This window comes from Alternaria atra (genome assembly GCF_907166805.1).
Source record: "Alternaria atra isolate CS162 genome assembly, contig: 20, whole genome shotgun sequence".
Lineage (NCBI taxonomy): Eukaryota > Fungi > Ascomycota > Dothideomycetes > Pleosporales > Pleosporaceae > Alternaria > Alternaria atra.
In genome coordinates this window covers 400,486-415,752 of record NW_025091318.1, presented here as the reverse complement: position 1 = coordinate 415,752, position 15,267 = coordinate 400,486, and the positions used below count along the sequence as shown (strand labels likewise).

The 15,267-nt window shown below is 49.9% G+C and overlaps 5 protein-coding genes across 5 annotated transcripts; 2 read left to right on the top strand and 3 right to left on the bottom strand.

Moving 5' to 3' along the window:
* Window positions 1-116: 116 nt before the first annotated feature.
* On the bottom strand, window positions 117-3,766 carry ALTATR162_LOCUS410 (uncharacterized protein; the record flags this gene model as incomplete). The annotated part of the gene is made up of 4 exons (XM_043308004.1): window positions 117-1,048; window positions 1,098-1,706; window positions 2,938-3,459; window positions 3,619-3,766. 4 exons carry the CDS (start codon window positions 3,764-3,766, stop codon window positions 117-119), a joined length of 2,211 nt encoding a protein of 736 aa, XP_043163939.1.
* Window positions 3,767-4,063: 297 nt separating this feature from the next.
* ALTATR162_LOCUS409 (uncharacterized protein) lies at window positions 4,064-6,043 on the bottom strand (the record flags this gene model as incomplete). The annotated part of the gene is made up of 1 exon (XM_043308003.1): window positions 4,064-6,043. One exon carries the CDS (start codon window positions 6,041-6,043, stop codon window positions 4,064-4,066), a length of 1,980 nt encoding a protein of 659 aa, XP_043163938.1.
* A 644-nt stretch (window positions 6,044-6,687) lies between these two features.
* Window positions 6,688-7,792, top strand: ALTATR162_LOCUS408 (uncharacterized protein; the record flags this gene model as incomplete). Its single annotated transcript, XM_043308002.1, has 3 exons — window positions 6,688-6,789; window positions 6,903-6,942; window positions 6,993-7,792. 3 exons carry the CDS (start codon window positions 6,688-6,690, stop codon window positions 7,790-7,792), a joined length of 942 nt encoding a protein of 313 aa, XP_043163937.1.
* A 1,517-nt stretch (window positions 7,793-9,309) lies between these two features.
* On the top strand, window positions 9,310-10,498 carry ALTATR162_LOCUS407 (uncharacterized protein; the record flags this gene model as incomplete). The annotated part of the gene is made up of 2 exons (XM_043308001.1): window positions 9,310-9,438; window positions 9,530-10,498. The coding sequence occupies 2 exons, from the start codon at window positions 9,310-9,312 to the stop codon at window positions 10,496-10,498; spliced, it is 1,098 nt and encodes a 365-aa protein (XP_043163936.1).
* A 2,603-nt stretch (window positions 10,499-13,101) lies between these two features.
* Window positions 13,102-13,737, bottom strand: ALTATR162_LOCUS406 (uncharacterized protein; the record flags this gene model as incomplete). Its single annotated transcript, XM_043308000.1, has 2 exons — window positions 13,102-13,456; window positions 13,535-13,737. The coding sequence occupies 2 exons, from the start codon at window positions 13,735-13,737 to the stop codon at window positions 13,102-13,104; spliced, it is 558 nt and encodes a 185-aa protein (XP_043163935.1).
* Window positions 13,738-15,267: the final 1,530 nt, after the last annotated feature.

Here is a 15,267-nt window from a genome sequence, read left to right as displayed (position 1 = left end):
CAGAGATAGTCGTGAATAGTAGGTCAATCAGCAATGTGTATTATGCTTGTTCCAAACACTTCATTGAACACACTACAGAAGTTGATATTGAAAACACGACGCTGTTTGCTCAAGTCTCATAAGCGAGCTTTGACAGGCTTTTCTGCCTCCTCTGCCTTTGCTCGCTCGACAAGTACCCTCCTGAGTATCTTGCCAGCATTGCTCTTCGGCACCGCATCCACGAATCGAATACCACCTCTAAGCTTTTTGTGTGGCGCTACCCGCTCATTTAACCACTTATGAAGCTCTTCCGCCAGCTTATCATCACACTCATACCCCGGCGCACCAACGATGTACGCTCTCGGTAACTCGGTCACCCTCGATTCAGCATACACGCCGATGACGGCAACATCAGCGACCGCCGGATGACCGATCAAGAGAGCTTCGAGCTCCGCAGGCGCAACCTGAAAGCCATTATACTTGATGAGTTCCTTGAGGCGATCGGTAATGTATAAATTGCCGTGCTCATCGAACCTTCCAACATCACCCGTGTGATACCATCCGTCTGCGTCGAAAGCTCCAGCCGTAGCTTCGGCGTTGTTGTAGTACCCCTTGAAGATGTTGGGGCCTTTGAGACATAATTCGCCGTCTCCGCCGCCTGCTGCTACTTCTTTTCCATCAGCGATAATCTTCGCCGACATGTTGGGTATTAAGCGTCCGCATGTGCCAATCGGGTTGTTCCAATCTTCAATGCGTTGCAAGCACACAGCGGGCGCGGCTTCGGAGAGCCCATAGGCCTGACGTATTGGAGCACCTAGGCGTCTGTGCACCGCGGTGATGATTTCCACAGGTGTTGGAGCAGCGGCGGACTGTATGTCGCGCAGCGACTTGAAGCTATACTGGTCGACTATAGGGGCCTTCGCTAACGCGAGTGCAACAGGCGGAACGATCCATGCAATTGTGATTTTCTCGTGATCCACCGTCTCGCAGAATTTCTGAAGATCAAAACCTTGCATGACGTATGCTGTCGCACCATAGTAGATGGGTGTCAGCAAGAGGGCAGCGATGCCTGTATACGTACGTTAGCGAGCGTCTGACGGAGAGAACATCAGACCTACCGTAAATGTGATACATGGGTAGGAAGCCAACACTCTTGTCCGTTTTCCAATCCTGGCTATGGCCTGCTGTAGTTCCTTGAGTAATGTTTGCAACAATGTTTTCATGCGTCAACATAACACCCTTTGGAACGCCAGTGGTTCCAGATGAGTACACCAGATATGCCAGATCTTCCTTGGGATCAATCTTGACCCGCTGCACACTCTTCGACAAGCCATCCAGGGCTGAAAAGTGCCGGACGCCGTTCGTCGTCGTCTTGTCGTCTCCAACCAGAAGTATACGATCCAGAGGAAGGCCAACCTTCGATGCTGCTTTGCAGGCCACGTCAAGGCATGCTGTGTTTGTCAACAACCCTTTGGCTTTCGAAGATGTCAGTTGAGACACCAGCTCTTCGACCGTGTATAGGAAGTTCAGAGGACACACAACTCCTCCTACTAGTTGTACCCCGAAAGTAGCGGGCGCGACATCGATATGGTTTGGCGTCATCATGGCCAAAACGTCGCCTTTGCGCCAACCCCATTTTTCCTGAAGGCCGTTCCCGAATCGTTCAGCACTCCACCGGAATTGGGAGTACGTAAGCTTTCGGTTGGTGGCAACGTCTACGAATAGCACTGTGATCGTGTCAGGCGCCGTTCAAGGGACATCTGTGGGGACAGACCATGATTGTCGGGGTACGGGCGATCTGGCCGTTCGACGAAAAGCGACCATATATCAAGTGCAGGGATGGTAACGGAGGGATGGGGCGACTCGATTGGCATTGTTAGAGCGATGACTGGAATGAATGGCAACCTCGGAATACTGCAGCGTCCGGCTCGTGATGTATGTAATCTCCATCATTAGTATGTTTAAATAGTCCCTCAAATATGTTAACGACTTCGGTCCGTCGGTTTCGCATAGACAGTAACGGCTACGTGCGTAAAAGGGACGCGACGGGGGCGATCAAGTATGATTAGTCGTGACCGAGAGACCTCGGAACGGATCTACATGCTACGCACGGTGCACCCCAGACTTCCCTCCGCACATGTCCGCGCGTTCAGTAAGCCCCAATCAAACAAACTCTTAACTATCTGTAGCTTACTGATATGCTGATGACATGCTGAGAATAGCAAACTCACAGTCTGCGTTGATCGTGGTGAGTCTTGGCTGTCATCTCATCGACCAAATTTCTCGGATGGCTGCGGGTGTGAGATATTATGATATGTTGGTTCGCGCGATTGCGAAGTCCTGTTCAGCAGATACGAGTGACGTTGGGAAAGAGACAAGGTACCAATTGCATGAGCTTTGGTACCATTCTTGCTGTATAAAGGGGCCGAGTCTCTTTTGTTTACTAGAAGTCTGATCCTTGTGTGAGTTTGAGGCATGCAGTACGCAGGTGGTGTAGAGGGTGTGCTCGGATTCGGAGAGGTGATGTTGAGTTTAGGCTATTCGACTGCAAGCGCGGAGTAGAATTCGTGTAGCAGGCTGAGTCAAAGACGCTTACTATGCTTCGTTATGAGGTCGATTGTGGATTCCGAATCGGCTGAAGAGGTGGGGAACGATACGCCATCCAGAACTGGACTAGCTGCATTTCATGTGCCATTGATAATCTTGAACTTTGGCACGCGCAACGAACGCGACTAGACACAGAGCTTTTCACAGTAATCGGGCTCATCACATATGGCAGCAGCAGTATCAGAAATGACTTTTATTTGTTCCTAGTTCGAACTCATGAACCACTACTGCAACCTTTAGCAGGCACGAGACCCTTTCGACAGGATGTGATGTGTCCAGCTTCGCTCAGCAACCCGACAAGCAAGCCATCAACGGCCGGAGATATAATAACTAACTTTTGTTTTCGCTCACAATCGAGCTCATCCATGCAAGCGCGGCTCTTTGCGGGTGTGCGCTCGACGAGCTCTCCGTCTACGGCGCCCTTCCTCTTCTTGTCCTCGCGACTGACCAGTGCTCCAGTGCCATCTTCCATCGCTGAGGGGTCGCCTTCTTCTTCAGTTGCAGCTGCTCCTGCATCGATCTCCTCCAACGCGGTTCCGCTACCTTCCTCTTCTGCAGTTGCTGTACGCTTGGCGACCTTTCTCAGCGCGCGAACAAGTGGCTCAAGTCCTGCCTTGTTTCCACCTTTATTCTCGAAGGTTCTGTAGTCTGTTGCACGATCGCAATATAGAAGCACGAAGCGCAGGAGTGCTTTCATGGTAAGAGGGAAAGGTGAGGTTGTGCCGTCGTTCGTGAGCTTGCTGAAGACATTGTCGCCTTTGATGTTTTTCGCGTTCTTGACGTATCTGTTACGATAAGCGTCCTCAGTTGTTGTATAGTAGAGTCCGATTTCGTTTCTTCGAATCTTGTTCTCTCGAATTGTTCTATCGTAGGCTCATTCTGTATAGCTGAACTCGTCGTAGGATGGAACCGAGGGTTGTTGTCGCTCGTCAAGCCATAGCAAGTCGCCAACCTTTCTGGATTTCTTTGTCATTGTGTAGCCGACCTTGAGCGCGTATTGGCCGGGATGGTGCTATCGGACCTCAAACGTACCAGGGGGAGGGAACTTGGCCAGCGCATCCGGGCACATTTGCTGGAGTACTGCGAGCAACTGATCTTTTGTGTAGACTTCTGAGCTTTCTTTTACGTGGTACTGTTCCGTCGCTTCATATCGCGGTCGCACTGCGAGTGAACTGTACATCGTCTAAGCTTTGTAACCGATGACCGCCTATTGCCGTTGGTAGCGGGGTTTTGCAACCGGTATGCAAGGGAGTCGAGTGTAGTGTAAGCAAAATGGAGGAAATTAGAAGAGAGGGTAGCTTAAATAAACTCTCAGGTATCAAGGTGAAGGTGGCTCTCAGTACTTGTCCAGGCCACATTCTTCCAAGTCGCGGTGGAAACAGACTGGAGCGGCGAGCCACCGCCCTTCTCATATGACAGGTGATGGTGCCTTCACCTCGATGATTCGATCGTAATATCGCTGTCGATCCCGCAGTTACTACGTCTCGTGGTCGTAGTCAATCGTGCAAGCTACCGGCTTCGCAACTTTTCGTATAGCCTGCTTGACAGAGCTACCAACCGCCTCCCAGTGCTCGCCTAACCACGTCAGGTACAACTCAAGATCCGTATGATGTAAGCCAGGGACCTCGTGTAATAGCTTTCGAACAAAGTCACCAACATTACCGCCAACGTGGCTTCCAAACAATGCTGCGTATGCGGCCTGATACATTGCAGACTTGTATGTGTACCTGCCATCACCGTCTGCCCCAGTCGCCTTGATCATCGCGTCAGCGTAGATCTCGCGATACGCTTGTAGCGACAATGGCGAGTGCGAGGCATCGTATACGTCGTATCCCGGCCCCCAGTCAGATGTCAGGAAGAGCGGGAGGGAAGAATAGCCAAGACAGTGAGAGGCGGTGGAAGCGCGCTCCCAGTCGATAATAGCGGTCACTTCGCCAGTGTCAGGATCGCAGAAGACGTTCTGAAGGTTGAGGTCGTCGTGGCGGAGAACGAAGGTCTCCTTGCTACAACCGGGTTTGGTTGGCTTCGAGAAAGCGTCGCTTCGGTAAATGGTGTCTAAGATTTGATGTATGACCATGAGCCGGCCTTCCTTTCCCTGGTGCGGCCAGACCTCCTCCAGTCCATCCATGAGGAGTTCCAGACTTGAGTTGTACACTGGCTTCTCTGAAAGAGCCTTTTCTGTGAACATATCTGCGGTGCAATATGGATCGATCTCCCACAACCAGACAGGACCAACGGCGGGCATTCCGTTCGTATCAACGTTATCAAAGTCCAGAGCACCAATCTTATCGAACTCGAGGTTCCGCAGCTCGGCCATAGCTTCAGCCAGTGAACGAAGCATGCGCGAACGCTTGGCGAACAATGTAGCAGAGGGAAAATCGACTTCGTCAGGATCCCAGCGACCGTCGGCATCAGCGCCATGCCAAATCTCAACGGCTCGTACACCCGTGCATACTTTCATCAAGATGTAAGGTGCACCTAGATCGTTATTTAAGGTATCTGCGTAGGCAATGACTTCAGGAACAGGACACTTGGTGCGCTCGCGGATGAAGTTGATGGTCCCAAACTCCGATCGTAGCATGTAACCATCCTGCTTCTGCCAACGAAGTGCAGTACCAACGGAAGGGATCTTGACAACATATGCACCGGCATTGGAGCCGGTGAGAACATTATAGATCCGGACGTAGTTGTAACCGCCTTCAAACTCCTCGCAGTACTGGTAGTCATTTTCTGCGGTCTCGATGGAGCCGCCAACATGTTGTGAAAGAATCTTGTGAAAGTTCGAGTGGGGAAGTGCACGGAGAGGCTCCCAATCAGAGCGATTGAGATAACTGTCAGATGATTCACTTGTCCCAGTGGTTGATGCCGAACCACACGACTGGTTTGTTGATGATTTACCACCGTCGACCTCTTCGTCAGATATTTTGCTGCTTGGTGAGGTGGCCTTATCGGGCTGGGTGTCGATGTTGGCTGTGAAAAAAATAGTAGTCGGAGTGGTATCATCGCCGATAAGGTCCGTCGATGCATCACTGATGGTGGTGTGTGTGTGCTCAGCTACCTCGAGCCCGTGACCCGAACAATTAGATGTATTGCCGGGCGTGTATGTCGGCTGAGGCGGTGTGTCAAGAACAGTGTGAATCTCCGTAATTACATTCAAGTTCGATTCCGGATAGGCGGTCGCTTGTGATGGGATGATATCGCGCGACGTTTGTACCGGCTCGGGAACTTTGCTCTTCTTCTGGCGCGCAAATCGAGCCCTGCACTTCTCGTAGGAGCTCGCGAATACTGTAGAAAGGCCAGAATTTTGCGTACCCAGGTAGCCGCGAATTCTGGTGTGGCTCAAGATATTGGGTATTGGTGGCGTCTTTCGCAGCTTGGCCGGAGTATTCTTCTGAGTGCTATTGGAGCTGGGGCCAAATGCCGAGAACAAAGATGTGAGACTGAAGTTTGGAGGCATGATGGATGGAATACTTGATGTGGATTATCGACGGGCGAGGGTATGATATCAAGTCAACTGGCAGTCAGGTTGGCTGCAGCCAGGCAGAATTAGGGGTGGGGAGAACATATAGAGCACTAGGGGAGAAGGCGCCGTACAGACAAACACCAGAGACCAGATCTGGTACCAAAATAGGGCCCGAGCTTCCGTGAAAGGTTCGCCTTTGTGAATAATGTATCCGCTGAAAGCCAAGATTTGACATGATGTAGCTTCCGCTGCATGGGTGATTCAACGTATTAATAATGGCTAGCTATTCAAGCGGCTCAAACGTTGATTGAATTTGGCTGAAGGGCTAAAGATTCAATTTCTTTTCGAGTGGATGCAGTCACAGTGAAGTTACTGTGGTCATAGAGGAATGCTAAGACAGTTGTCGCGGCGATAAAACTCGCCACGCTCGGGAATGAATAGTAACCGTAGGTCAAACCAATGCGTGAATATTCCCAGACAGGACAGAGCTACTACACGACAAGGTAGCACTGCTGCAGGGAAATACCTTCACGCAGGCAACTCCAGTATTTATATACCTTGGGTACACTTATCAACGGCTTGTAAACATAAAAACGAACTTCAACTTTGACTTATTATACTATTCAAGACTGGAAGATATGGTAAAACTCATTGGAGGCTGGATCAATCTCAACGAGAAGTATGGAGATATGTTTAAAGGCGACTTCAACCCCAAAATTTCCAACAAGAATACCCTCAAGGTCTTGAGCCTGACACACCATTGTCCAGATTGCAAGGCAAGGCACCTCTCTTCGCATACTATGAATGCACCACCTTTGCCACTTAAGAGAAGCCTGACTGATGATTGCTATAGGCGCCTCCACAGAAGAAATGCTTTCTACAACTGCACTTTGGTAAGTACAGCCAAGGTCATTCCAATCAAGTATACTAAGAGAATCTACAGCTTTCTGTGACGAATGCGGCGAGCGATTCGGAGTCTGGGCCCGAAAGGGTTGCGCCAAACACCCTTACAGCCTGGGATACAACGTCGTATTCAAGGCGGTACGTGACCACTGGCCAGATGCAGCGATCGAGAAACTCCTTGCAGAAGGTGGCAGTATCTCGGACGACTACGTCACAGAAAGCTTCACGGATGTTATTCCACCCTTCATGCTCGACGTCCTCTTGGAGGAGAACGATCGGTATGGCTTCCTTCGCTGCGTCAACTCCACGCAAGCTCAGCTCGAGAATATGGCAGCCATTCCGTCACTGAACTTTGCCCACAATATCCAGGCGCATGGAAAGGCCAACAATATCGAAGAGACTGTCTCTATCGCTGCGGAAGTTGCTAGCTTCACTGACGATGGCTTTCAGGAAGATGATTTTCCTCCTGTCGTTGAAGCTGACTCGCATACTGAATCCACCACGAACGGTGCAGTCATTCCGGGATTAGGCCCTTCCGAAACCGCCGTAGTAACCGAAGCTACTTCCAAACTTCAGGCTCAGCCATCTTTCGCGACCCCTCGAGTTACTCGCACAGGCAAGACCTCACAAACCCCGACATGGCTTCCCTCAGGGCTGAAGGGCAAGCAAGCCAAGGAATGGAGGCAGGCGCGTGCGGCGACCGAACGAAAGAAAGTCCGTGAGAAAGAGACAACGCAACAAGCTGAAGAGGCTCTTGAGAAGGCCGTAAAAGACGCACAGAAAGCCAAGAAAGCCGAAGAAGAGGCTAGGAAGGGAAGGACTCGTCATAGGCGGAAGTGAGTGCTCCTCCGTTACTTGTATTCTTCAGATGCTCAAAGACTCGCCTTGTCCCAAGTGCGGATTCAACGCGCAATATTTGTGCTCCAACGCTGCTTTTTTTTCCGTATATGCGATGGCCATCTCAGAGATGACGCTGGCTTGACTTGTCCAATCAGGGCGGCGTCAAGGTGGGAGACCGTAGGTGGCTACACTGATTGGCTTTTGTTAAGCGCAAATAGGACATTCATCTGACCATATAGAATTGACAATGAGAATGTGTATCAACGTCAGCTCGGAGTTGTCATATGTATCTAGTGCAACATGAATCAGTCGTGATAGCTGGGGGATAATCTTGCTCAACTATGCTAGCGTCCACCACCACCCATAAGCTTGCTGATATCCATCATGCTCAAGACGTTACCATTTCTAGGACCACCCGATTCCATTTGATGCATCACCTTGTGCATCCCGGCGCCGTTCTGCCCTATCGATCTTACACCGTATACTGCTTTGGCCAGCATCCTCAGTTGCATCGGCACCTTATCGTCACCATAATGCGCAATCATCGGGGGCTTCGTAACCTTATTTCGCACATCGTTCCATTCTCAGCGCAGCTCTCGCACTTGCTCTGGTGTTCGAAGTTCCACCAAGGAGGCGGCAAACCACTCCTTGTAGCTGCATGGCCAAGAAACTTCCTGAAGGGCCCGATGCTTGAAGGTCTGCCGGTGTAGATGCTGTTCGGCGTACAATTGTTCTTAAGTTTCATGTCGTCTTCCAAGCGCATCTGGAATGCATCGATGGAGCGTTGCCAGACCGCATTCAGTGGCTGTCCTATCGCATGCGGCACATTTGGGCTCGGATTCACCCTTAGTGATGATGACTTCTGTTGATGATGTATGGAAGGTTATCCGAAGAAAACCTAAGTACAACACGGCGTGTTAGGAAGCTGTCAGTCATCATGAAAGGATGGGTGGGCCTTACGATTAGGTGCGCTTGCTAGAAAATGTCAATTGTAAAGTGAAAGCGAGGTTTCACGAGTGCGATGACGCAACGTATCCAGGACCTCTGGTCTATCTCTCTCTTGGAGTTTTCAGCAACTAGTTCGCAACGAGGAAGTCGCCGCTCCGGAATCCGCCTCATCGGCGTGAACGCACTCCCTCTCATCTTTCCGGAGTCAAACAGTCAATCCCCACCCATGATGATGTCATCTCACACATTGTGACCATCACGACCAAAAACGGACCTGCAGCCAGCACCGAACGCCCTCCTTACACGCCGCAAGATGTGCGGGGATAGACGGTGGTAACTAGGATGCGGGGAAGCTACACGCGTCTACGTCCCTTGTCCCCACTTTGGGGCGTCGCTTACAGTCGATAACGATTACAATAGCAGCACTGATACCAGAACAGCAAACATGTAACAGGTGCTATTTTTTGCTCTCTTTACATAAATAGGCATACCTTCTTGCGTATCTTGAACAAAATAGTGGTTCCTCAAGCTATACACCAAACATCGATATCGCTACCAGTAGCCGCACTATGCAAAATCCATCTGTAGTATTGTACGGACCGAAGAATGCGAAGATCGAAGACATCGCGATACCAGAGGTGGTCGACCCTCACGATGTGATCGTTCGCATCAACTATGTAGGAGTTTGTGGAAGCGATGTAAGACCACCGCCACCACCATCACCTGTCTCATTCGCGGCAATAATTCCCATTATACGAACCAAAAAAAAAAGACTAATTCAATACCAAGGTCCATTTTTGGCACCATGGCGGTATCGGCAAGATGGTCGATCCCTCTACCGGCATCGTGATGGGCCACGAAGCCTCAGGTACCATCTACTCTGTCGGATCATCTGTGAAAAGCGTCAAGCCAGGTGATCGCGTAGCCATCGAGCCAGGCATACCATGTCGTATATGCAAAGCGTGCAAGTCTGGAGTTTACAACATGTGTCGTGACATACGCTTCGCTGCCGCCCCCGGTCCGCCTGACACGCAAGGCACACTATCGAAGTACTTTCGCAGCGCAGAGGACTTCGTGTATAAGATTCCGGATGATATGGGTTTGGACGAGGCAGTTCTTGTGGAGCCGCTCGCGGTCGCTGTGCATGCGGTCAAGCTGGCCGATGTGAAACCTGGCGAAACAGTCGTGGTGATGGGGAGTGGGACGATTGGACTATTCTGCGCGGCGGTTGCGCGTCAATTTGGCGCACATCGCATCATCGTTGTGGATATCCTGGAGAAAAAGCTTGAGTTTGCAGCCAGTTACTTGAAGTGTGAGACTTTCCGCTCGTCGACCGACGCAAGTCCAGAAGGCAACGCCGAAGAACTACTTAAGAAGTTCGACCTTGCGGAGTACGGCATCGATACAACCGGTGGTATAATAGATACCGTCATCGAAGCTTCCGGTGCAACATCTAGCATCGATATGGGTATAAACATTGTACGACCGGGTGGCAAGTATGTTCAGACTGGGCTTGGAAAGCCGAAGATTGAGTTTCCGATTGTGGCTATGGGTCAAAAAGAGCTTATGGTGAGGGGGTGTTTTAGGTATGGTGCTGGAGATTATGAGCTTGCTATGAGGTTTTTGGAGAAGGGCTTGGTCGATGTGAGGCCTTTGATTAGTTCGGTAACACCGTTTGAGAAGGCGACCGACGCATGGGAGAAGACATCAAGGGGTGAAGGTGTCAAAAATCTGATTCTGGGTGTGCAGAATTGCTGAGAGACGAACGTCTTTGTAGCCGGGCTGTCACAATTCTATACTAATCACAACCCTGCTCATTCTTCCCGTGGTGTGACTGCTCGTTCTTCCAAACAGACTCTGCCCATGGCCGTAGAGATCTCCATACATTGCACGCGCATGGATTAGAGCCGTACAGAGCGCAGTCAGCCCTGTCAATGTCATGGCGAGCTCCGATGTCTTCTAAAACGCTCCTGATGTTTTCTTTGCCTCCTTCAGACGTCGTCAAATTCGTATGATTGAACCGGAATCCTGTCGATAGTGAACTCAAATCCACGAGGTTTCCACGTCCATCAATCCACAATTCTGGTCGTTCTGGTCCACCATCACCACCCTGTGAATGTTGATCAAGAATATCCGTAAGATATAGAAATAGCCCCATCCTTAATTTCCCGATTGCAATGGTATTATTCTCGCAGTGTAGCTTCCCCTCTTCGCTATATTCGAGCTGAATCGTAAGAAATACCTTGTCTTTGATGGATTCGTGTCCAACGGTTCCAAGCCAATAGAGCAAACCGTTGATATGAATGCGAATGTCTGTAGGCTGGGTGGGGCGGTCGAGTGAGATACGAACCAACAGAGTGGTTTCTGTAGTCTGTTGCTCTTCGCCATGGGGGATTTCGACGCTTGCATTGATGACCTGGTTGATGAGACCACTACACGGGGGGAGACGAATACATGGAGAGAAACCCCAGTCCCAACAATCGCAGCTCCGCAAAGCACCTGTATCCAGGGAAAATCTTCTTGAAGGGTCTAAAACGTTGTAGTCGGTATCTTCTTCTGCAGTCTTAAGCTCGATAGTGGCTGGTATGCATGCCCTGACTGCTCGAATAAAACACTTTCGGAAGGTCCGAGAAACATCGAAAACGCTCCGTTCGCAACTGAGAGGGTTGGAGCTGTTCAACACAACTCGAAGGCTTTGTTCAGGCGTGAACACATGGCGACAGATCACGTCTTGCACATGCAAAGGAAGATCTGTAGGTGACGTGATTGGCTTGGCGGTGTACCACACTATTTTTCCGGAAGCTCGATCGATTCCGAAATCGCGAACAATGCTCTGCAGTGCTGTGTAGTATTGTACGGAGCCGCCGGTACCGTTACTATTCATGCTGAGAGATGACAGAAACGACCTTGAGGCCGAGAGACAACGACGCTCTAAAGTATCGTCTTTGGTAAGAGATACCAGTGCTTTGTTCAATCGGGTAGCGGTCGCCCTGAGCATCTGAGGAGTCTTGACCCACGGGCGGCCTCCCGTTCTCCTACCAGTGTGAGCAAAGGTAATCTCACAGCAAGACAAATGTCCGTTCCAGATGATTCTTAATAACGGCAGTAGGTAGAAATTGTCGCAGTAAGCATACCGATGATCACATACAGCTGAGATGTCTATGACTACCTTCTTTATCCGCTTCATTTGTGAGCCAAGAGATGCGAGCCATATCGGGGCGTAACGGAGTTGGTGGTAGTCATGACATTCCTTGCCCTTACACGCTTCCATTACTGTTCCTGTTCGGCTGTATTCATAACGGACCCGGGAGACGACGAATGTATTCTCAGAGTATAAGATACTAGCCGTTTCGTGGTAAATTTGGCGACATGACCTTAGTAGGCCAAGTCCGAGAGACGCCTCGTGCCTGAAGAGCTGCGCATCCTCTTTTTCGGCGTCTAGTCTCATCTCCCAACGCTTCCGCGCTTCATCATAGTGCTTGATCTTAGACTGGTAGTCGCACTCCATGCCATTGTTGTATCCCGCGCGTTCGTCAAATGAAGTGCTACTCTTTGTATCGGGCCCATACGTCCCTCGGTTGTAGTAGTATTCGGCATTATGTATCAGTATTGGTTCTGATTGCACGAAGACGAGTTCGCTAATCCTGTTGCGGATTTCTGCTGGCAACGTCAGGAACGAAGGAGTTGTTAGATCCAACGGAGCAGAGCGCACTTTCGAAATGTCCATGGCAGTGTAAGAAGATATGTGATGTTGATGGAGGAGAGAGGCTAAGAGGCTCGACGAAGTTGGCTGTTGCCTGGGATGGAGCAGGGCGATCAAACTATGCCGTTGTTAGTTAGCGGCGAAACACGAAAAACACGCGGTGAAACCCCGCAGTAATCGCACTCATGCTTCACAACTTCATCTCTCACTTTATTTGTATATTGATCTCGTATCTCATCTACGTTTCTATGAGCGCAGTGCCCCCCCCCACCCCTCAGATTAAGCGTCCTCTTGCGACAATATCGGGCCCTACTCAAAGGCACCTCTATGCATAGCAGGAGGAAGACTGCTACTCAACCTCCATGCACCGACTAAGATCGTCCCAAGCATGTACAAGACATTCGTTGCGCTTTTCAATCGGGCAGTCTCTGTTCATTGCCTGAGCATGCCACCCGATTCTGTAAGCCACGAAAGCAAGCTGCGATTCTTCATGCGCCTCGAAAACGTAACGACCATTACTATCCAGATCGAATTGCTAGCTGGTCGTTCCTGCACAACGGAACTTTCTTGGCTTATTGATGCATTGGACGATATCGCCGTAGCCGTTGATCCAGATGTTGGGTGTATACAAAGGTGTAGTATGTTGGCTTTCCTCCTTTCAGAGGAAGTCGGTAAAGAAGAGGAAGATGGCCTTTCTCTGCTTCTTGATTGGCAATTCAATCTTTGCTCTATAAGGTCCCTGCTTTTCGTATAGTTTGATGTTGATGATCGACCGAGTATTGGATTTAAGTAAAGGCAAGCTGCTCAGAAAGCGCACGAGGCCCTTGATGTTGATCTGGATATCCTCATGGTCTTTTCGTCGGCCCAACATGAAGTTGAGATTGAGACTCTGATCGCAGGTGCACCCATAGTTTCCTCCTGCAATATTGCTGATGATACCGTTGTTCATAGCGTCCGGGTACAGCAGGTAGTTGAGTCCACAAAACCTCTTGAAGTCAGTCGAGACATTGCAACTTGTTATCGCGAGAGTCAACAGATAGCCTGCTTAAACAACCCTGAAAAAATGAAACTATGCAAGGTCTATTCCATACGTCTTACCGGCAGTGATATCTATGGTTATGCCTTCAGGCGCAAGGGCTGCGTATCGACAGATCTTCTCTTTCATCAACTTGGGTAGGCCCAACAGTAACGGTGTCCACTCCTGAGGCTCCCACATGAGTCTTGCTCCTTTGTCCAGGACTATGAACTGTCTCGCTCCCGAGCGTTTGTAGATAATGTAATGGCGCGGATTCATGGCTTTAGGGGGGACGGCGATATTTTACATGGGCCGCGAAACAGGTCTTAATAATAGCACATCTCCCTGCTTAATAGTGTTTAGGACGGCGTTGAGATCCGAGTCGGTTGCTTCATCCATATTATGCGAAGAAGGAGAAGGATATCGTGTCTTGATGTCGAACGACTGAAAGCAAATAGGTTATGCCCGCAGAAGACTCCGCTTGCTTCTTAATAAATCTGGCGGCAGCAGTTGAGAATGCTCAGTCCTTCCAAAAGCCGTAGGAGAAGTCTTTCTTGAGCTTCTTCATCTCCTGCTCACCATCGCACATCGATACTGCCCACACTCAATGGTCGTACTCTCAATGTGAAACTCTATCGTAGCCGCACCTATAACACCCACACATTCCCACATCACTGTCCTCGTAATCCTTTAGATCCGGCCCTCGGGGGAAGAATGCATTGGCGTTGTGTAGTAGGGTAAGGCCTTCGCGCTTGAATAGTAACTCCTAGATGGAATCTCCTACCTTTGTCAGTAGTCCGAAGAAGAAAGGTGCTTGCGGAGGCTCCATGATAGTAAAGCTGCTTGAACCCAGGCTAAGTGACTGAGCGCGCCAATGGACTGAACTGGAAGTGATATGGCTACCTATGGCCAGATTATAAAAGTCTAAAGATCGCTGAGTGTGTAGTTGAGCGAATCCCCAAGCATGCTACGAAAAGACTTTTGAAAGAGCAGGCAGTTCCAAAAACGACTTCGCTACCATGCTCAAGCGTGGATACGACCGTTCCAGTTGTCTCATCCATTAAAAATATTTCTAAATTCATATAGTCTTCTCGCCTTGGTGTCATTTGGATTGTAGTCATTGTGAGTGGCTCGTCAGCTGCGGGTCATCGCTTCACACACAGCCAACAGGACAAGACTTCTACAGAAGCGCTGCAGCAGAAGTATTAAAATCCACAACAGCACTTGTGAGCCAAATGTAGAGGAAGAGAGCTTTGCGGGATCAACAATGATGCTGCGAAGGACATGTTAGACCCTACAGTTGTTCATGGCGAACGACGCTCAGTAAGATTAGCAGGCGGCGAAAGCCGGAAGAACACGATATGTGTTCACGGTGTACTCAGCGTTTCCACTGTTCAAGCAAGCGTCAGTTGATTGCGATGCGTGAGGTTTGGTCCATGATAGAGGCAATCGGGGCGAAGATGTGCGTCCTCGTATGGTGCTACAAGAGACGCGACAGCGCTAGTTACCCAGGCCCACAATGATTGATCAGACATTCCAATGCATCAGAATTGAAGCATGATAGTTAAACAGACAAAACCTTGTCACTACGATGATAAATCCGTTCCTAAGCCATTGAGGAGATTATTTGGCCGGCAGTGATACCGACTTGGCGGGTTTTACATCCCGATAGGATAAGTCATCAACACTAGCTTTTGAACCCAGCAACAAGAGGACTATGTCAGCTATGACAATCAATAATGTCGCAAAGGATGCAGTCAGCTATACTCCTTTCCCAGGAAGGCGTGGAAATATGCTTCAAATGATGTC